Source organism: Carettochelys insculpta, chromosome 2 (assembly GCF_033958435.1).
Source record: "Carettochelys insculpta isolate YL-2023 chromosome 2, ASM3395843v1, whole genome shotgun sequence".
Taxonomy (NCBI): domain Eukaryota; kingdom Metazoa; phylum Chordata; order Testudines; family Carettochelyidae; genus Carettochelys; species Carettochelys insculpta.
The window spans coordinates 104,395,993-104,417,295 of NC_134138.1; the positions used below are offsets into that span (position 1 = coordinate 104,395,993).

The 21,303-nt window shown below is 42.8% G+C and overlaps 1 protein-coding gene across 4 annotated transcripts in view; it reads right to left on the reverse strand.

Moving 5' to 3' along the window:
• Positions 1-2,608: 2,608 nt before the first annotated feature.
• Positions 2,609-21,303, reverse strand: part of TMX3 (thioredoxin related transmembrane protein 3) — a 63,514-nt gene continuing 44,819 nt past the window's right edge. For 2 of the 4 annotated variants that reach the window (XM_074987511.1, XM_074987512.1), the window contains exons 12-16: positions 21,062-21,115; positions 19,635-19,691; positions 9,160-9,310; positions 7,963-8,031; positions 2,609-5,344 (exon numbers count right to left, since the gene is read on the reverse strand). In XM_074987511.1, the coding sequence (XP_074843612.1) occupies positions 5,078-5,344; positions 7,963-8,031; positions 9,160-9,310; positions 19,635-19,691; positions 21,062-21,115 (598 nt within the window). In that variant the 3' untranslated portion in view covers positions 2,609-5,077. The remainder of the gene's footprint in view (positions 5,345-7,962; positions 8,032-9,159; positions 9,311-19,634; positions 19,692-21,061; positions 21,116-21,303) is intronic. The other 2 variants (XM_074987514.1, XM_074987515.1) reach the window with 2 other exon arrangements.

The window sequence follows — 21,303 nt, forward strand, 5'->3', positions numbered from 1 at the left end:
GCCCACGATGCGGGGCGGCTGTTTGATTATCGGAGGCTCAGCCTCTGCCACCTGCGTCTCCACGCTGCCGCCGCTCAGCTGTGACTGCAGCTGGGGGCTATGCGCTCCACCCGTCCCGCTCGCTGTGGCTGCCGGCAGGGAGCGGGTTGGTGAAAGCTTCCTCCGTTTTTGCGCTGATGGGGTTAGGGAAGCAGCTTTCCTTTTATGGGCCCCTGCGGGTCCCTCCTGCTGAGGCCGCTCCGGCACGACTGGCTGTAGGGCCTTGTCAAAGAGCAGCATTTTCAGCCGCATCTCTCTGTCCTTCCTTGCTCTGGCTGTGAGCTTTGCACAGAAGGAGCATTTCTGGGTGACATGAAATTCCCCGAGGCACCTAATGCACTGACTGTACCCATCGGAGGCCGGCATCGCTTCGCAACATGACTCACACTTTTTTAATCCTGAAGAGGACATTGTGGTGAGTCTTTGAGTTGTTAATAGGGTACTTAGCACCTTCTCTGTGCCTGTTCCCCTCTCGGACTCAGCCTGCCGCGGCAGGAGGCCTAATGACCTTACGTCCCCGGGCCTTCGCTGCTCCGCTTGCTACTAAGGCTGTAAAACTTTACTTTTTACTCTTTTTTTTTTTTTTTAGAAAACAATAATAAGCTAACTTAAGCTAAAACACTGAAAAAGAAACTCTAAACACTTTAAAAACATTAAATACGCTAACTCTGGCCGTAGCCTGAGCGGATTCCGTCTGCAGCTGATGGTGGTTAAAGAGGAACTGGCGGGGACCGGATCGTGCATGTGGCCGGGAGTGTGCAAGGGAGCGGCGCGCGCCAGCGCATGCGCGGTCCGGCAGAAACTGCTGGAAAGATCCGACCTGCGGCGCCGGGGCGAGCCCGACACCTATCATGGAGCACCCATGGGGACACTCGAGGAAGAAGTATTTTTTATGCCTCTCATACAATGAATGAATTTTTGACATCATGCATGGAAAGCAATATTTTAAACATTTAATTCTGTGGGCTTCCTGTTTGACAAATAATACTGTTTAAATAGACATTGAAGCAATGAAGGCGCTTTTGTGTAAGAGTTGTTTAATAATTAGTATCCAAAACAAAGGATATATAACTTCTTTCAAAACTGCCGTTAGAAAAAAAAAGTTTCAAAATATTGTTTAAAGGCGGCCTATAAGCTAAAACACCTTTGGCTTCCTTTTGCTAAAGATACACCTGTGTATGTTTGAGGAAAGTTGGGGGACCACAATTTGTAAAATTTCATTTCTGAAGTGCATTTTTATACTGTTATACTGAATAACAAGAAAAATAGGCAGGATACCAATAGAAACAATTTAAAGAATAAGTTCCAAATGCTGGGGCAATGTATCAGATTGCATGAAGCCCATGTTCTTTTTGAGTTTTCCCATATAGATTTCCAGGACAAAATAGGCACATTTTAGGCAGAAGACAGGAAATATTATAAAAAATGCTGGCCCTTCAAAAACGAACTGCCCAAGAAAAGACAATGAAGCATGATGAAAGAATTAAAAGCCAGCAAAATATTTTCAATTTCTTTATTATAGAAAAACAAAGGCTTACATCTGACCGCCAAAAAAGCAGCATTATTTCCTGAATTCAAGAAGTTAGTACACTCAGTTATCTTTAGAAACCTTTAGAGAATGCATCCACTGAGGATAAAATAGAAAACCCTCTCTCTCTCAGCGTACTAAGTTCTTTACATTATCAAACAAAAATCCTTTCATTTTACACGTCTGTCTTCACCCACGTTTCAATCTAAAAGGGAATTTTAAATATAATAAGATTACCTGTGTGGTTTTCCCGATCCTAGACAGACACAGTTGGGATCATAGCATTACGATAATGGCAGTGCTTTTACAGCATGGATTTTTATAAGTTAGTACAATGCATAGAAGAGATTTGTCTGTCTTTTAACTATAGGTCATCACACCACCAGAAATCTGGTGTTTAATGTTACTTCCACACCAGTCACTAGTGAGTCCTGTCTCTCATGGTGTATTTATGTGTCATCTCCAGTTCCATCTCTCACTAAATCATTTCACAGCAGGGTATTTGACTACTATTTTGGCAACAGAAACTAGTCACACAACAAGAATATGGAAACTTAATTCATACAGGTAGTGGTCAAAACTGAATTCTACACTACAGCATTGTGCACGGGAGTGGAAAGGATTTTTAAAAAAGTACCAGATTTTTCTGAACACCACAATGGCCACGTCTACACTAGTAAAAAACTTCCAAATGGCCATGCAAATGCCCATTTCAAAGTTTACTAATGAAGCGCTGAAATACATATTCAGCGCTTCAGTAGCACGTGGGCGGCCATGGCACTTCGAAATTGACGTGGCTCGCCGCCGCACGGCTCATCCACATGGGGCTCCTTTTCGAAAGGACTCCGCCTATTTCGAAGTCCCCTTATTCCCATCTGCTCATAGGAATAAGGAGACTTTGAAGTAGGCGGGGTCCTTTTGAAAAGGAGCCCCGTCTGGACGAGCTGTGCAGCGGCGAGCTGCGTCAATTTTGAAGTGCCGCGGGCACCCGCATGCTAATGAAGTGCTGAATATGTATTTCAGTGCTTCATTAGTAAACTTCAAAATGACCATTTGCATGGCCATTTCAAAGTTTTTGACTGGTGTAGACATAGCCAATGACGGGTTAAGTCCCCAAAAGGCCATTTTAACTTGACCTTATACAAAATTATAAATTATATATTCTGACTCAAATAACAAAAAAAACCTGATATTTTAACTGAAACCTCCATATGGGGGGAAAGGTGTTTGAGAGTCTGAGCAGTGAGGAAGATCTTGTTTTGTTCACTATGATTCTACCTTTTTCAGTCTGATTATTTAGCTTAGAGCTGTGCCAGTAATGAAAGTTACCAGGAGCTCAAGTGTCCTGCTATTAAGTGAAGAGTTTCATAACATAACACAACTGCACCCTAACAATGTTTACAGAAGTTTTGAAACAAAATATAAAATAACTACAAGCATCTCACAGTTCAAATATAGGACAACTAAGACTAACAAGACTAAAAAGTCTTTGACAACTTAAAAAACCTGAGTTAAACCAGTAACTCAATCTTCTATTTACAATGAAACTACGCAAATCTAAAATCTGTACTTCTATTTATTATAAATAGAAAGAGGAAATTCCCATGGTAGAGAGGCCAAAAAATCCCATGCTATACCCCTGTAAACTGAATATTTGATAAGTACTCATGATTCTGTTGTCTACAGGAAGAGATGCATGTCGAGTACATACAGTGGGAGAATCATTTTCCTATAGAAAATGAAAATGCAGAATTCTAAAATTGTCAGCAACCATAGCGCAACAAAAATCAAAGAACTTGCTTAAAATATCTTAATCTCCATGATGTAATCAGCTGCCACCCTTTCACTGCAAAGTCTCTCTAGTCAGGATTTTAGTTTCTTGCATTCTGCACTGCAGCTTTTGTACATAGCCAGATGTTACTAAATTATTCGAAAAAGAACAAACTTTTTTACAGATGGGAAAAGAACGCAGCAGTTGCTGACTCAGAGTTGAATTTACCTGCAAACTGATTCCAACACAAAAACTTCTATTTAAGATTATCTACATTCATACTAGAAATATTTCTCTTAATTCAGTGTTATAGCATGTAAAAAATGATTAAGCTGCCTTATACAGAAAACATCATCTGTATTATACTGTAATATGGCCTTTAAAACATCAAAGCTTAAAAAGCTCAAGCCTCACGAGCCAACTGAACTTTATATAGCTTCAGTACTGAGAAAAAGAGAAGCACAAATTTAGTTGCTATGGTAATCTCCATGGCATCAATGCCAACCAAAGAACCAAAGACTGTTCTATCACTTGTCCCTTGAGATCTCCACCCTGGAGAAAAATTTATCCCCTTTCAGTGTCAGAGTTACATCATAAGTGACTTTCATGACTGAACAGCTAAATAAAATGCATTCCACTGACAAATATCCCTTTCTATCAGTGGTAACAATGACTCCGTTAACTTCCTTTGCATAGTCTACAACTTGGTAGTCAAATGCTTTCTCAAATGCAGTAACACTAACTGCTGCTCAAAAACATGTTTAAATAAAAGGTTGTCCTCTTTAAAAAAAAAGTCACTGTTTGCACTTAATATTATTGTGAAACAAACCATTCCAAAAAAGTTTTGAAAAGGTATTTGGTTAAAGCCTATTATTACAGATCTCTCTGAGGAGATCAGCCATCTGAGGATGCTTATATTTATTTTTTCAACATCATATTTTTTCTGGACTCAGTAGAGGATTTACATTATGAAAAAAATAATATTTCACTTGTGAAACTCAATCAAGGACTGACATTTTTATGACAAAACTTTTGTATAATGCAGTCTCCAAACAATTTTTACTTATTTAAACAATTACTAAGTAAGGAACTATTTTAATAAATAACTTTCTATCAGATCTTGTATTTAACATAACTTCTGTGGAAAACTGACAATTAATTTTAGCACTTCTATATAACAAAGCACTTATGTAATTAACATATGTTAGAATGTAAAAAATGACATTTCTTTCAAAATAATGTGCAATATCTAATATGAAAGTGTCTTCATGGAAAGCCCAAGCCATCCTTAGCCATTATACTTTCAAAGGGTCTGGAATATTAATATATTTCATTCTATGCTTTTCTGTAATTTTGACACTTCCGTTCATATAAAAAGATGATCCTGAAATATGTTGGCCACATTACTAGATTATCACATGTTGCAAAGACTACAGCATATTTTACCTGATTGTTGCCCATGAATGAACATACTGGGATTATTAAACTTCAGAGACAACAGTCAGAATAATGCATGCAAATTTCCCAATTTGATTGGTTTTCAAAGATGTTAATTGAGAAAGCTCTCAGGTCCCCTCTCTTCTCCCTGACCATATTTGATAAGAACATTTCAATACACGCAAATCAAAACTAGCAAAATACAGACAAAAGGTCCTCTTCTGTGAAGATTATTATTAAATGACTGACTTCAATAAATAAGGCTATGTGGAAACTCTATAGAATCCTTTACACTAGGCAAATTAGTCTTTTTTCTTATCAAATATATTTTTCAGTTCATGTTCTCCATCTGAAAGTTCTTCAGATTTTTCTTTTTTTTCCTGCTCTTGTTCTTCCTCACTGTCTTCATCTGTAAGTTCCCTATCTCCAAGTTCCTTTTTAGATGTTTCATTTATCTCTATACCTCCATCTGTGTCAGCTGTGTAGATTCCATAACACATGATGCTGATGACACCCAGTGGCAGACCAAAGAGAAAGCAGCCCAGAAGCGGAGAACTCTTGAATACAGACTGTTGAAATATAATTTGAAGTCAAAAGCACATTAGGGGATATTTAAGCTAATTTACAGCATTTCTTACAATTTTCACTATATTTCTAAACATCCTAAAAGATGAAATCAGTGTCCTTGGGAAAGGTGTAAGAGACAATGCTGTTTTGAAGTTGTGGAAATCTACAAATCGGAAAAGAAACGGTTTCAACAGGAAACTTAAAAGTAGTAGGGCAACTATATATAGTACAAAGAGTTTAATACTGAGAACATAAAAACACTCTAAAGCTTGGAATGTGTGTTGGTAGTAGCACTTAACACTAAAGTTGCTTAATACTTCCCAGTAAATGACCCTGTCAATTTACTTATAATTTTGCTAAACTTAAATGGTTTGGAGCTGAAATTTTCAATGCCAGGTGTATGCCTTAGGCTGATTTATATTAAATATTACTTACATATACACACACCAAATCAGCCTGAGACATACACTTGACATTAATATAGATGGCGAAATTCCATCCAAAACACTTCAACCATTTCTGAGAATAAGGCTAGGGAAAGTAATATTTTTCTAGGTTAAAAGACATTTGGCAATCTTTTCTTTGGAAAGCTCTAGTGTCCTAGACTTTATAACAAGGAGTTAACATTTGGCAAGTGGGTGATCTTTGTGCAAAAACAGTTTAATAGCCCCATGAAAATATGGCCACTTTTGGCCAAGTCTAAGCCTACCTTAGAACAAGTTCATTGGAAACTTACTGAAGTTTAACAACTAAAATCTCAAAGGTTCCACACTTGCTAACCCTTTCCCAACTCCCCTCCTCAGTGTCGGAAGTTATGCAGTAAATGAGGCACGGGACTGAAGGAAAAGAAAGGGTGGCCTCTTGGTTTAGGCCACTGAATGTGGGTCTTGAGAACAGGATTCTACCCCGTCTCTGATATAGACTTTCTGTTTTATGCTCATCAAGTCACTTACACCAACTTTTCATGGGTGAACACCAATTGAGTGCATCTTATTTTAGGGATTCCTGACTTGAGATGTTTGGTTAAGATTTGAAGAAATGCAGAGCACTGTCAGCAGAAATATAACCTGGTGGGAGCTGAGGGCATGAAGTGCTATGTAATTTTGAATATTCTGAAAATCAGATCCTGGTTGTCTTAAATTAGGCACCCAAAACTAATGGACAGTTTTGACCTTACTCTCTCTGCCTCAGGTCCTCATCTGTAAAATGGTAAGAAAAGTTATTTAAGAGCTTGAAATTAGAGGAAGGTTTCTAACCAACAGAGGAATGAAATTCTGCAACAAGCTTCCAAGGGGAGTGTGAGAGGGGGGAATAAACCTAACTGGGTTCATGACTGAGCTTAATAAATTTATGGACAGGGCTGGTATGATGAGACTGTCTATAACAAGTGGGCCACCTGAGGCTGTCAGTAAAAATGTACAAGGGCCAAAGATTGGACACTGAAGGAAGGCTAAGTTACTACTATGAATTCTTTCACAGAAGTCTAGGTCTATTATAGGAATGAGTGTGTGAAGTTCAATGACCTCTGATGAGCAGAAAGTCAGACAATAATCACGATGATACCTTCATGTATTTAAGTCTGTGAATCTACCTCAGAGGGGTATAGTTAAGACTGAGTAATTGAAGTTTGTGAAGCACTCAGATACTATAATGAGCATCATCATATACAAGCCTATGAGAAAATTAATAATTCTGTTTTTACATGAGGGTGCAAATACAAATAATATGCAATAAATATGGCTTGGGGGAGCACACTAAACAGGGGAAAAAAACCCCCAAACGCTAAATAGCTGAAGTGAGCACAGTCCATGCTATGCACTGAATGAGGGCTCCCATAGGGAAAAAAATATATGTGATTAAAGACAGTATCCTGAGGTGTGTGCACTAAGTGGTGAATTAAAGTCTCACAGACATCTTTAATACTGGCATCTCCTAACTGAGTGCTTGAATTTGCAACCCTGACATATTCTTTTAATGTAGTCTTCTATAAGTAATTTATTATAAGAGTTTCTGCATATTTGAGATAGGAGGAAAATGATTTTATCCAAGTCTTTTCACCAATGTCTTAACTCACCTATAAAAATAAGGGAAACCTCACTCAACAAATACTCTGTGTCATGCCCGGGCTCTTTACTAAACAAATATAATAGTAGTAACCTAAAATACTGTTTTAAAATTTGACTATGTTTTCTCCCATTACACCTTAACTGAACTGACAATAACATTTTTCTGTGTAGGCAGGTTCCATAACTATCTGTCAATGGGTTCTAGTAATGTTAGAAACCAAGCTTTTGAATCTTCCAGTGCGGCACCTTTTAACTTGACCTTAATCATTTTAATTGACAAGAAAAAAAGGAAACTATCACATTTCGGCAACAAAAAATTCAACATTTCAGTACTTTAAAATTTCAAAATATTTCAAAACTCTTTAGTTCTATATAATCATTTGAGGATATTCTTTTTAAAATCTATGATATGTATACTTACTGTGAGTGTTTTCAGTGACTTTTGAGTAAAGGTATTTTTGACTCTTTTGGAAAAGGCACTGAAGTCTTTTTGAACTTGAAAATATGGATGCTGTTTTACTTTGTATGTGAACTGCACGTGGGATTTCACTTACCACTACAGTTGACCTGGCATCATAAAATATCCTCTTGATTCGTTGCAGAAAACCATCACCACCTTGTGCCTGAAATTTCAAAAGGAAACAGGTTTCAAAACAGTCAATGCTATTCAGTTAAATTTCATAATAAGTTGATATTTTATGTTTCATTTGCCTCCTTAATATATACAGATGCTCGCCACTCAAGAAGGCTTTACTAGTACATGATTTTTCCTTGTACTTCATGAAGCTCTGACATTTTTGAAGTTCTTCCAAAAGTTGATGTTTCAATAACCTTTTGAAAGGCTGACATTCTCTCTTCACTCACCAGATCATTTTACTTTAACTGAACAGGGTCAACTGCTACAGCAGTACTGGTATTCTTCATTCCCTCTATCAGATGCTGATACTGATTACTTACCAGCTCAATTTGCTTATCAGTACAGAGGTCATTCCCCTGCTGGATGACAGATTATCATTCATGCTTATTATCTAAATGTATGCTTCCTAAAAATGTAAATGCTGAATATATGATTATAAGAAGTTGTGATGCCCACCCTGGGTTTCCTCCACTACCTCAGTTTCCAAAAGAGACTGTGAAGAAGTGGAAAGGAAAGAACGGACCTTGAATCTGTAAGTACCAGTTTAAGAAGCAGCCTCTTCCTCCCTCTGAGTATTGTCAGTGAATTTCACAAGTAAGCGAACATTGGTTATCATTTAACAAGTTTTGTTTGATGATAGTTGTATAAATAAAGATTGGTAGTTTGCCCTCCTAAGTCAATATCTGTCAGCCACCAATATAGGTCCTGTAATGACAGCTGGTTAAAAATTTTCTGATGGGAGTGGAGTCTAAAGAGCTGCATAATGTAAAGAAGAAAACAAACTACATTCTAAGTAAACATGACACAGGAAAGTAAAGATGACCTAGAGAGGAGTAAAGGCCACAGTACACTGAACAAACATATGCTTGAAGTTCTGATCTGGGAAGAAATACATGTAAATCCAACAGTCACTGCTTTTTCAGAGGTATTCAAACTTGTGACAAGAGCTCATGCACAATATATACAATATAACAATACACAAAGGAGAACCAGACATACACACTTAGCTTCACTGCAATTAAAAGTGACCAGATGATATTTTATGCTTTTAAACTGTTCAGGGAAAACAATCTAACAGCTGTTATAAAAATCCAGATCAAAGCGGGAGACTTACTTGAGCTGTACCATCCAAGACATCATTAATGAACTGAACCAGGTCTTTAGTACTCTCAATGCATCTATCTGGTAGAAAATACTGTTGGTTCGAAGTGTTCAATACAACAACAGTGGGGATTGTCAGGTCACTGAAAATGTAAGTCAAACAGCTAAACCATATAAACATTAAGAATATTAGAACATTTACCAGGAAGTGCAAATTCAAACGTTCTGCTAAAGAACAAAACAGACAAAAGGAAATTAAATTGTATCTGCCCGTCTGGACATACCAAAGACATTCACACAAAAAAAACCACTCAAAATATTATCTTTGTGGTACCCCGGAAACAGCTGTTTCACTGACTCAATTTAACAATAATTTACTCTTCTGCATCATATTTTGGTGAGGTTGTTGATGTCTATTTTGTTCTATATATATTCTTATATTGTATGCATCACCTGACTAGATGAATGCCATATGGAGGGAAAAAATATCAGACTTCTATACCAAATATATACAATAATAAGCAAAAGGGAGGAAAGCTTACTTTTAATTGCTCACTTGTGTACATTTGATTAATTATGTACCTCATGAGTTTAGGACGTACTTGTGTATATGAATCCTCCAAGTAAGCATTAGATATTATGGCTAATGCTACTGTAGACATAACCAACTACTCGAGCTCTCGTATAATTGACAGTCTTGGACCCAGTTGAAAAAGGAACTAAACTATACACATGACTAAATGTTCTCTCAAACTGAGGCATGTAATTTAATATTATAGATTCATGATCTTATGCTATACCATGAGAGCTTTCAATTGGCCAGAAGAGTGGGAGCTTTGTTAAACTTCTTAAAATGTGACACATCAACAACGTAATTATATCTACCTTAGACACCGAAAATTAGCTACTGATGCCTGTTAAAAGCTTCAAACTACTCATGCTGTCTTGTCCTTGTGATTTAACAAATACACAGAACCTTTATTTAGTGACATCTATGGTTACATAAATACACTCCACTCAAAACGTGAAAAGCAAAAAAAGCAAAAAATAAGGAAAGGCCTTTACTTCCTTGACACTTTTTACACTAACTATAAACTATAACACTATCCATAACACCTATTCTATATTACTCCAACCTCCAGAAGACTTTGAAAAGCAGTATGTATTCCAACTTCAAACTCACACTGTATCAAAACATCTTAACAGCTACCTCAGATACTCGTCGTACAACAGGTTGAAATAGCTGACTGTCACACATTCCATTTAGGGCATTTTTTGCTTTAAACATTGAGGAGGTCAACCTTTACCACGAAACTCAATTTGGTAACTCTAAAATAAGACTAAAATAATTAGTTAAAAGAGCAAGTGTTAATTCAATACTTTCCTTTTAAAAACTAGGAAAGAAGCAATCAAATTTTCATTAATATAAAGTGGGTTCCTGAATATTCTAAATTTACATTTTAACATATTAATGTTTTGGGTGTGAAAGAGTAATAATAAAAGTCTGGCGGTTAATCAAGATGTTAGTTATCAGTTAAAAGCCATGTCTACACGTGCACACTACTTCGAAGTAGCGGCACTAACTTCGAAATAGTGCCCATCACGGCTACACGTGTTGGGAGCTATTTCGAAGTTAAATTCAACGTTAGGCGGCGAGACATCGAAGCCGCTATCCCCATCAGGAGATGGGAATAGCGCCCTACTTCGACGTTCAATGTCGAAGTAGGGACCGTGTAGTCGTTGTGCGTCCCGCAACGTCGAAATTGCGGGGTCCTCCATGGCGGCCATCAGCTGAGGGGTTGAGAGACGCTCTCTCCAGTCCCTCAGCTCAATGGTGGCCGCGTGGAGCGGCCCCTTAAAGGTCCCCTCCCCCTCCCTTCCTGTGCAGGAAGCTGAGGGAACGTGCAGGCGGCAGCCTAGACACGCTGCCAGCCTGCACGTCCCTCAGCCACCCAGAACAGGGCCAGCACCTGCGATGGCTACCCGGCAGCCCCCCCAGGGGAGCCAGAGCAGCCAGGCCAGCCAGCCTGGCAGCCAGGCTGGGAAGCGGCAGCGGGGCCCCTCCTGGACGGAGGCCGAACTGCGGGACCTGCTAGGGCTCTGGAGCGAGGAGGAGGTGCTCCAGGTAATGGGGAGCAAGAGGCGGAACGCGGATGCATTCGCTCGGCTGGCCGAGGGCCTGGCCGCCCGCGGTCACCCTGCCCGCACTCTTGACCATGTCAGGAGTAAGGTTAAGGAGCTGCAACAGGGTTACGCCCGGGCACGGGATGCGGCCAGCCGATCTGGGGCCGCCCCCGTCACTTGCCCCTTTTACAGGGAGCTCAGGGACATCCTGGGCCCCCAGCACACCTCCTCCCCTCCGGGCACCCTTGATCCCTCGGCCGACGAGCCCCAGCAGGCCCTGCTGCCGAAGTCCGTCCCGGAGGTAAGCCCCGCACGCCGGGGCCGCCCCCTGGAGCCCACCCGCGGGCCATCGAGGCAGGAGAAGGAGAAGGGGGACTCCTCCTCTGCAGAGTCCGGGCCGCAGATCCTCCTCCCGCCCTCCCGGAGATCTCCGGACCGTGGGAGTGGACTGACAGGTATGTACCCCCTCTGGTGTACACCCCCGGGGTTGAGGGGCGGGGGTAACAGATATGTGCCCAGGGCCCCCCACATGCCCATGGCCCCAAGGACAGCAGGGCCATGTCCCTCACAGCAGTGCATCAGCCCCTGCCCCCCCACCCCCCCGCACAACAGTGCCATGGCCCATCCCCGGGGCAGGGGGGAGCGGAACCTCTAGGGTCCCCCGGGAGGAGGGGGTGGGACACCCCACAGCAGCAGCATGTGATGGAGTGGGGGGGAGTGCAAAAGGGAGACTCAGGCTAGATATGAGCAACAAGCTGAATAGCTCCCAGGGGCAAAGGATGATCCTGGGGCTACAGCTGGCAGGTGACATCTCTGCCCTGAACAAAGAGGAGGGAGGAGCCAAGCTGGCTTTGAATTGGGGCGGGGGCCGCAGGTAGAGGCTAGGGGAAAGGAGAGCTGGAAGGCAGCCAGCCTGAGGAGGGGGAAAGCCACACCCCAGAGGGGCACCCCTTGGGGTCTTCTCCCCAGGACGGGTTGGAAGGACTGTCTCTGACTGCTGTGCGGTCACTCCCGAGGGAAACCAGGCATCTGTGGCCTAAGAAACCTCTCCTGTCAGACCCTGCTGAGTGAAGTGAGAGTCACTCCCGCCAGGGGATGGGGTGCAGTGCAGGGGGACCCCTGAACCCCATCCATCACAGTAGCATCTCCCGGGGACGGGGAACCTGCAGCACAGGGCTGGGGGGACAAGGGTCACGGCTCGGGGCCCACACTAACACCTGTCTCCATTCTTCTTCCCCTCCTCCTCCTGTGTTCCGCAGCTGCACCATCGGAAGGACCGGAAGAGAGCGCCGGCGAGGCATCAGTGGTCCCGGAATCCCCTCTGGGGCCATCGCTCCAGGCAAGCCACTAGGCGGAGGACCGACCAGCCCCCTGGCGGGATAGACGGCGGACCCCGTAACAGCACCCGACGGTGACGGACCCCCAGGTGCTGGCCATCCATCAGCGGCGGCTGGAGCTCGCGGAGCAGCGCCTGCGGGTGGACCAACGCCGCCTGGACCTGCAGGAGCGGGCGCTGGCCTGGCGCCAAGAGGCATGGGGGGCCTACATGGAGACATTCAACCGTCTTGTGGACTACCTGCCCCCCCATGCCACGCCGGCCGCCGCAGCGCCCGCCCTGCCTGCTCCACCCGCCCTGCCTGCTCCACCTGCCGCACCACCTGCTGCTCCGCACATCGCCGTTCCATCCGCTGTCGCCCCGCCACCCACCACCAAGGGCCGGACAGCCAAGGGACACCTGGGGCCAGCTGAGACTCGCCGGTCATATCTTCCAGTCCGCCCGGCCCCCAGCCAGCCCCGGACAGGGCTGCAGCCGAGGCGGGGCTCCCGGCCGCCCACCCCCAGTGCTGGACTTTAGGGGAGTGGGGCCCGGGACGTGGCACCCCCGCTTGTATATAGTTATATGTCTGAAAAGAGGATTGTTATTGACCCATTTCATTTATATTTGTGCCCCCCCTTTGCCCCGTCCCCCCCATGTAAATAGTTCTCCCCTTCCTTATCATCCCTGGTTTTCTTTTTATTGACCAACATATCCGTTACGTGCAATCTTTTTTATTATTGTTTTATTTGTACAGAATACTTTTGTTAGAAGAGGTCTTGTATATAGTTTGTTCTTGTTTTAATTATAGTTAAAAAAAAAAAGTTCTAAAAGAAAAACCAGTTTAAGTTCAGCCACAAGTGCGTGCTGTCATTTGTCCAGGAAAAGTGTGTGTGGGGGGGTGCGGTTGGGTGCTCCGTGGTGTGGGCGTAGGGGCAGTGAGTGTTGTGGAGGAAGGGGTGGGCAGTGGGGGGCCTGGCAGAGTTCACCCCGCGGCCTCATCATCGAAGTGGGCCCGCAGGGCCTCCCGGACCCGGGTCCCTTCAGGGTCCACCTGGCGACTGGGGGCAGCGGGTGGCTGCACGTCGGCCCTGCCGGCCTCCACAGCCCAGCCCTGAAAAAAGGTCTCCCCCTTGCTCTCCACCAAATTGTGCAGGGCACAGCAGGCACCCACAATCTGGGGGATGTTGTTGGGGCCCGCATCCAGGCGAGTGAGGAGACATCTCCAGCGTCCTTTCAGGCGGTCAAATGAGCTCTCCACCACCTGGCGCACGTGGTTCAGGCGCTGGTTGAAGCGCTCCTGGCTGGCAGAGAGATGGCCCGTGTACGGGTGCATGAGCCAGGGCCGGAGTGGGCACACCGCATCTGCGATGACGCAGAGGGGCATGGTGGTGTCCCCTACAGGGATCTCCCACTGGGGGATGTAGGTCCCCACCTCCAGCCGGCGGCACAGGCCCGAGTTCCGGAAAACCCGGGCGGCGTGGGTGCTGCCAGGCCAGCCCGCATAAGTGTCCTGGAAACGGCCCCGGCTGTCCACCAAGGCCTGGAGGACCACAAAATGGTAGCCCTTGCGATTCATGTAGCGTCCTCCACTGTGATGCGGGGCGCGGATGGGGATGTGAGTCCCATCCAGAGCCCCGAAGCAATTGGGAAAGCCCAGGGTGGCAAAGGCCGCGATGGTGGCATCTGGGTCCCCCAGCCTCATGAGCCTGTGCAGGAGCATGGTGTTGATGGCATGCACAACCTGCAGGGAAAGCACATGGGAGAGCACCAATGAGGGGTGAGCAGGGTGTGCGTGGCCCTGCCCTGCCCTGCCCTGCCCTCCTCTGCCCAGGCCCCCCTCCCCTGCCCTGCCGTCCCCCCGTGGGTTCTCTTACCTCCATGAAGACAGCCCCAACGGTGGCCTTGCCGACACCAAACAGCTGTCCCACGGATCGGTAGCTGTCGGGAGTGGCCAGCTTCCAGACAGCGATGCCGACCCATTTCTGCACTGTGAGGGCACGCCGCATGACAGTGTCCTGGTGCCTGAGTGCGGGGGTGAGCCACTGGCACAGCTCCATAAATGTCTGCCGGCTCATCCTGAAGTTCCTGAGCCAGCGGCCGTCGTCCCACTCCTCAAGCACCAGCCGGTGCTGGTGGGGTAGCTCCACAGGCGGCGGCGTGTGAGGCGGGGGGGGGAGGGTGCTGCAGGGTTGGGGGTGCCCTGGGGGCAGCTCCTCCTCCGGTGTGGCAAGGAGGTGCTCAGCTGCCTCCCACATGGCATGGATCAGGGCGAGCCCTGCTCCTGCCGGAAGGGCTGGGTGGACCTCTGGCTGCTGCTGCTGCTGCTGGGGGTCCATGCCTGCGTCGCCCAGGGTCTGTGTGCCTATGGCTCCTCAGACTGCGTGCTGTGCAGGCTGAGTGTGTCTGGGAGGGGCCCTTTAAGGGAGCAGCTAGCTGTTGCCCCGGAAGTGCTTGTCTGCCCTGTGACCCTGTCTGCAGCTGTGCCTGGCATCTCTGTTTCGATGTGTGCTACTTTGGCGTGTACATGTTCCCTCACAGTGCCTATTTCGATGTGGTGCTGCGCAACATTGAAGTTGAACATCGACGTTGCCAGCCCTGGAGGACGTGTAGACGTTATTCATCGAAATAGCCTATTTTGATGTCTCCAAATCGAAATAAGCTACTTCGATGTAGGCTTCACATGTAGACATAGCTAAAAAGTTCAATCCTAAAAGACAGGAATTTTCTGGACAGCCGGCAAAATGAATCGTGCAGAAGGAATGTGTGGCACGTGTGCATGCTCCTGTACTTTTCCAGTGTAAAGTAAAGTGACATGAAAAAAAAGTTAAGACCTGTTAAACACACACCAAGGAAGAAGACATATATAGCAGGAATCTGAATTTTTTGAACTCTCAGGGAGCTCTCCTGCTTACAGAACATGATAATATCTATATGTAGCCTTCCCCAGAGATTACTGTTCTTTTCTGTGTACTTTATTTAGTGCAAATTATCCCTACACAAAGAATTGTGAAATAAGAAAACAAAACACAAAAACTAGAAGTCCACTTTCTAGCCAAACAGAAGTGTCAACTCTTGCTACTCTTTCACTGAAGATGAAAATTGTATAATTTATATTAATAGTAGTCTTATTTACAGACACTCCTGTTTGTTTTGAAAAGCTATAAAAGTGTCTCCCCATCATCAAAATAAGCTAGAAAAACCGTCTAATATTCTTATACCATCCACATCTCCCCTTTGGGGCGGGGGGGGGGGAATGGCGCTAATGTTTTTTTTTTTAAGTCTTCTCTTTTCCTCTCCTCCTCCAATAGGTTTTTTAAGACTTCTAAATAAATCCTTCCCCTTTTCCCTTGGTTTAATATCGGGGTCGGCAACCAAAATAACAAAAAGAACCTTTATTTTTTTCTTCTCCAATTTGGTAAAAAAAACTTAACAATTCAACAGCTGTAATGCATGTGACTATGAGACGGTCCTTAAGAAATAACAGCAAACCACACTTTTTGTGACCCCTATTTTAAGAATCACACATACACAATGATTTGTAGTGCAATGTGTGTTAGTGAAGGACATTCAGACTTTTTACATATTCTATTTCTTCTGTGTGCATTTGTACCGTCTTCCTGACTTTCACTCCTGAACTTTTGCTCTCTTTGGAGGACACTAGGGGAAATTGTCCAACATTTCGAGATCACATATTATTTGCTATTTATATAGGAGTTGTTCATTTTTGGGCTTTTAGATGTTCACCATTTATCAAAAATAACCAGGAGGGTTTTTTTTTTTTTGTTTCATTTTTTTAACGTTGCAATTATAGCATCAGAAGCCACAAAAAAGTCGTGAAAGAGCTGCATGTGGCTCCAGAAGTGTGGGTTGAAGACCCCTGCTTTAGTACTTCTCTATTTTAAAATCTGATGTGTTAAACAACATTTTGGCAGAAGAACTGGAGCAGACACCCTGTAAATCATGACATTGTGGTTAATTAGCCAGGGTGTTGGGAAGCAAACCCCCCAAACCCTCCATCTTATGCTCTGCAATAAAAAGCTGCATTTTGTAACATAAAAACGTATACAATAAAAAACCAGACTGGCTCCCATTTTGGCAAAAATTGAACAATTAGGGAAAAAAATTTAAAACAGTGTGACATTTTAACTTTTGGGCCACGTCTACATTGGCACAAAACTTCCAAATGGCCATGCAAATGGCCAAATTGAAGATAACTAATGAGGCGCTAAAATACATATTCAGAGCCTCATTAGCAGGCCACCGGCCACGGTGCTTCAAAATTGCCCCTTTTTGCTCCTGCGTGCCTCGTCCAGACGAGGGTCCTTATTCCTCTGAGCAGTTATCTTCAATTTGTCCATTTGCATGGCCATTTTGAAGTTCTGTGCCAGTGTAGACAAAGCCTTGGTGTTGTTAAGCACTTGGAGATCCCTCTCAAATTAATGGAAACTCTCAGAGGTGTTGAATGCCCACAATAAGCACACTAAGTAGTATTCTTCCTCCAAAAATAGATGTCATCCCAAGCTGGGAAGATTCTGACAAAAATCAATCCATCCATTTTTTTCAAGGAAATGTACTGATGAACAGTATAATTCCCTAGTTATCATTATAAACAACAAACAGTCCTATAGCATCTTAAAGACTAACAAATTACTTATTAGGTAATGAGCTTTCGTGAGCAAGGCCCACTACCTCAGATTTTTACCCACAGAAGCTTAGTACCTAATGAATAATTTGTTAGTCTTCTAGGTGCTACAGGACTGCTTGTTATTTGAGAAGCTATAGACTAACACAGCTACCCCTCTGAGTTGAATTGCATAATGATTGCTAATAAAGTTGATAAACCTATTCCTAATGTCAAGCCTGAAAATACTGTATCACTCTCTGACCCCTGGGGGAAAAAGTGATTAAGATTTACAGGAATGTGAAGAATGCAAAGGTATTTCTATATGTTTCCACAACAGTATAAAACAGATACCAGAAAGTTCTTAAATCTTTATATTGTTTCACAGACTTTCTGTTGCTGCCATCTGGTGGAAAACAGACTGAACTAAAAGTAAAGTGACCTGGTGCAAGCTTTTAAGTGTCCATATGTGCAAAAAGTAATATTTGCTATCACTTACAAGGTACGCAAACGTTGTCATTTATGGAGAAACTTGCCACTTTGAAATACATATTTTGGTGTAAAAGAATACCTCAACAGTGGTTTAGTCATAGCAACTTTCCAGGCCACAGAACTTATACAGATAGGACACCTCAAGGGCAGTTGCAGTTAACTTCTCCCATCCTCAACTGCAATAGCAAGGTAATTGATTAATAATTACCCATTATTACTGGTTATTTTTATTGGTATGGGGGTAACAGGAGGGAAAGATGTGCACTAAAGGTTATGTGGAGGTTCCACAAATAGAAAGTAAACTGTGAAGGGGAGCCAGAGGGACACACTAAAGACAGCAACACAGGGTGGACAGAAGAAGCTACTATGGTGAGGGAACCCTGTCATGGTTTCTCACAGCTAGAGGAAGTCAGGGGGCATCCCTAGATTCTGCATTAACGTGGGTCATAATATGCACCTGGGATATTCAGAAAGGAAGACGGATCAGGTGTCCCAAGAGATTGGCAGGCACAGTTACATATGATCCTGACTTAGGACAGTACTGAGCAGTAAAATTCAGCCACATAATATCAAGCATGAAAAGAACATCCGGGCGGGGAGGGGAAGAGAGAGACTAGTTGATAAAACTCTTGCTCTCCTTCTCAAGCTGAATAACCTTAGACCCTCCCCTTAACGCACTTGAGACAGAAAGCTTCCAGGATTAAATGTGCGCTATAAGTGCTTATTCCGGTCTAGGACAATAGTCCCTCTTGCTCCAAGCATGCCACGTCTTTCCCTAATGTTCTTTTACTTCAGTAATTAAATCAACCAATCAGGACCACAGTAAGGACAGTTATAAGAGTGAACAACAGAACAACTCCATGAATTTTAATCCACAGTGAACTCAATATTTATTTTATCCCACTAATAGATGCCTGATATTTAATATTTCCTTCTACCTTGATCCTTAGCTCCTACAATGCTTGCTGTTATATTAAACAAAGCTTTATGTGTCCTGCCCCACACCACTAACATATCTTTTTTTAAAAGAGGTTATAGACTGAATTATGTAAAAGGCATCACTTATCAAAAAGTGCAAATTCATCCAAAGTCTACCTTGGCTGCAGTTTTTGAGGCTGATGGAACCTTCACCAGGGTACAAACATACATTGACAAAACAGTTGTCATCTCCACCAGAATGCCACTGCAAATTAAGGATGCTCCTATCCCACAATTCTAAATTACCATTAAATCTAAAAATGAGACTGAGAAGCCTTGACTAATAATATGCTCCACGTTGAAAGCAATGATAGCCAATCATTTTACTTTCCTAGTCACTTCTTTTACAGAAGAGACAAACATGAAATTCAAATAATTCAAAGTAAGCCTCGATCATAAACAAATGCATCAATTCAGAGGAAAAAAACCCATAAACCAGCACTCATATATATACCTTTTAATGAAATGACGAATGCACATTAAGTATGTCAATTTAGCTACCTTGCTAGAGTAGGGCACATATAAGTTCTTAATTATTTCTATTATTTCACTGTTTGTTACATAGTGCAATATTTGGGAAATACGTTAATTTCTAATGAAATGTATAACGATACTACTTTTTTTTTTTAAAGTAAGCTTTACCATGAAGCATTATCTTAGAGGTATATCTGCTGTTAAATCAACATAAAACCTTATATAGCTGTAGTACAATAAACAGAAGAGGATTTAGCATTCAACGCCAGAAACTGGCTAAGAGAAACATGTTAATGCTTCTCTTCTAGTGAGTAAAGTTATAAATTTTACATGGGAAAAAATAAATCTTTCCAAAAATTTTAGTCTGATTTTGAATTACTGAAGGGCGCACTAGTGGCATCCATACATGGATCTTGAAAATCAGTTGCATAACTAGTACAAGCACAGATAGAGAAGAATAGTGAAGTCAGAATTTACTTACTCCATTAATAAGCTATTAATATAGTCGTTACCATCCATATGGCCAAACTGAAAGTTCCTATCAAAGATACAAAGAACAAGAAGTAACGCTAGTCAATGGTACATTAAGGAAATTAAAATTATAGACTATAGCAGTCAAAAATACTCTTTCTACAATATTTCTCTAAAATTACATAGGGGAGCAGGAACTGGTAGTTTTCACATTCATCTATTACTATAAGGTTATGGTTACACTAGCACAAATCTCATGGAGTGTGCACACACAAAATGTGTTTTGTCAACAATTTGTGGACAAAACTCAGCACTTTTGCTGGAAGCATTCTGCCTCTCAGCCATGAGGCATAACACTGCTCTTGACAGATTACATTGACAAAAAAAGCTGCGTGGATGCTCTGGGAGGCCTACTCTTGATAGACAGGGCATACAGAACAGCTTCTGGGTGCCTGCTTTGAGGAGAGAGCAGCCAGGAAGTCTGGCCACTCTGCCGACAGAGCAGAGAATACTTTCAATCTGCTTTTAGTGTGTGGCTGCACTCTGTCGACAGAATCTTCATCAGAAAATCTCTTCTGACAGGGGCTTCTGTTGACACAGTGCTGTAGTGCAACCATAGCATAAGAATGCAAAAGTTGGACAAATCTCCAAGAACACCACACATATTCTTTGTGCCTTTATTTTTTTGTCCAATACACTTACTACATGTCCATCCGGATTAAAAAAATTGTCTGACAATGGCAGAAAAAAAAAAAACAGAACACAAGTGAACCAGCATATTCTCTGTTACTGGATATCACAGGCTCTGGTGTCACAGACATCCCCAGATACATCCTGGCAGCCAGAAGATCAGAGGGGGAAAAAAAGTGGAACAATCAATCATTTTCAGTAAATAATAAAAATATTTATAAACCCTTGCTTGCAATTTCTTTTTCCCTCAAATTTTTTAAGGAAAATCCCAAACTAAGTTTCAGTGGACTGACAACAAGAATCACACTTGACTTGGCAAGATAACACATTAATTATAATGCAATTATTGCCAGGCAAACATGTTAGTCCTATTGCACAGTTTGCATTATTGAGATAGAAATGCAATGATTAACAATTCATTAAATCAATATTTCTCAATCTGCAGTTTACAAAAGGAAATTGGGGCAATTACTAAACAAAAGAAAATCTCGCTCCCCTACATGTCACACACCTTTGCTCTTCAAGGTAAAAGTATTCAGACAACCTCTCTCAAGACACAAATACATTACCCAGGCATTTCCTTAACATTTCTACATTTTTCCACTCCAACTTTCATGGTAAGTATAAGAAGATAAATATATATCAAAAAAGGGACTGCCAATCTAAAAATGAGAAAAACGCTGCATTAAATGAAGAGCAACATAGGTTAGGGAAATAAAAGCTATGCAACCATAGTACCACATATACCTGTGAAAATGGTCTCTGTAATCTTTAGCCACTTCTTGAATAACAGACTTTAGCCTATTGTAGGGGGGTGAAAAAAGGAGAAATGTTATAACTGTAGTAAAGTCAACTCTGTTTTTCTGAAGTACAAATAACTAATAATTCGAATCTCTGAATAGGGAGTGAATGCTATCCTATCTACCCAGTACCGCAAAACAGCGACCTCTGTGTTTCACTAAAAAAAGTCACCTTCGTCACAAACTTAA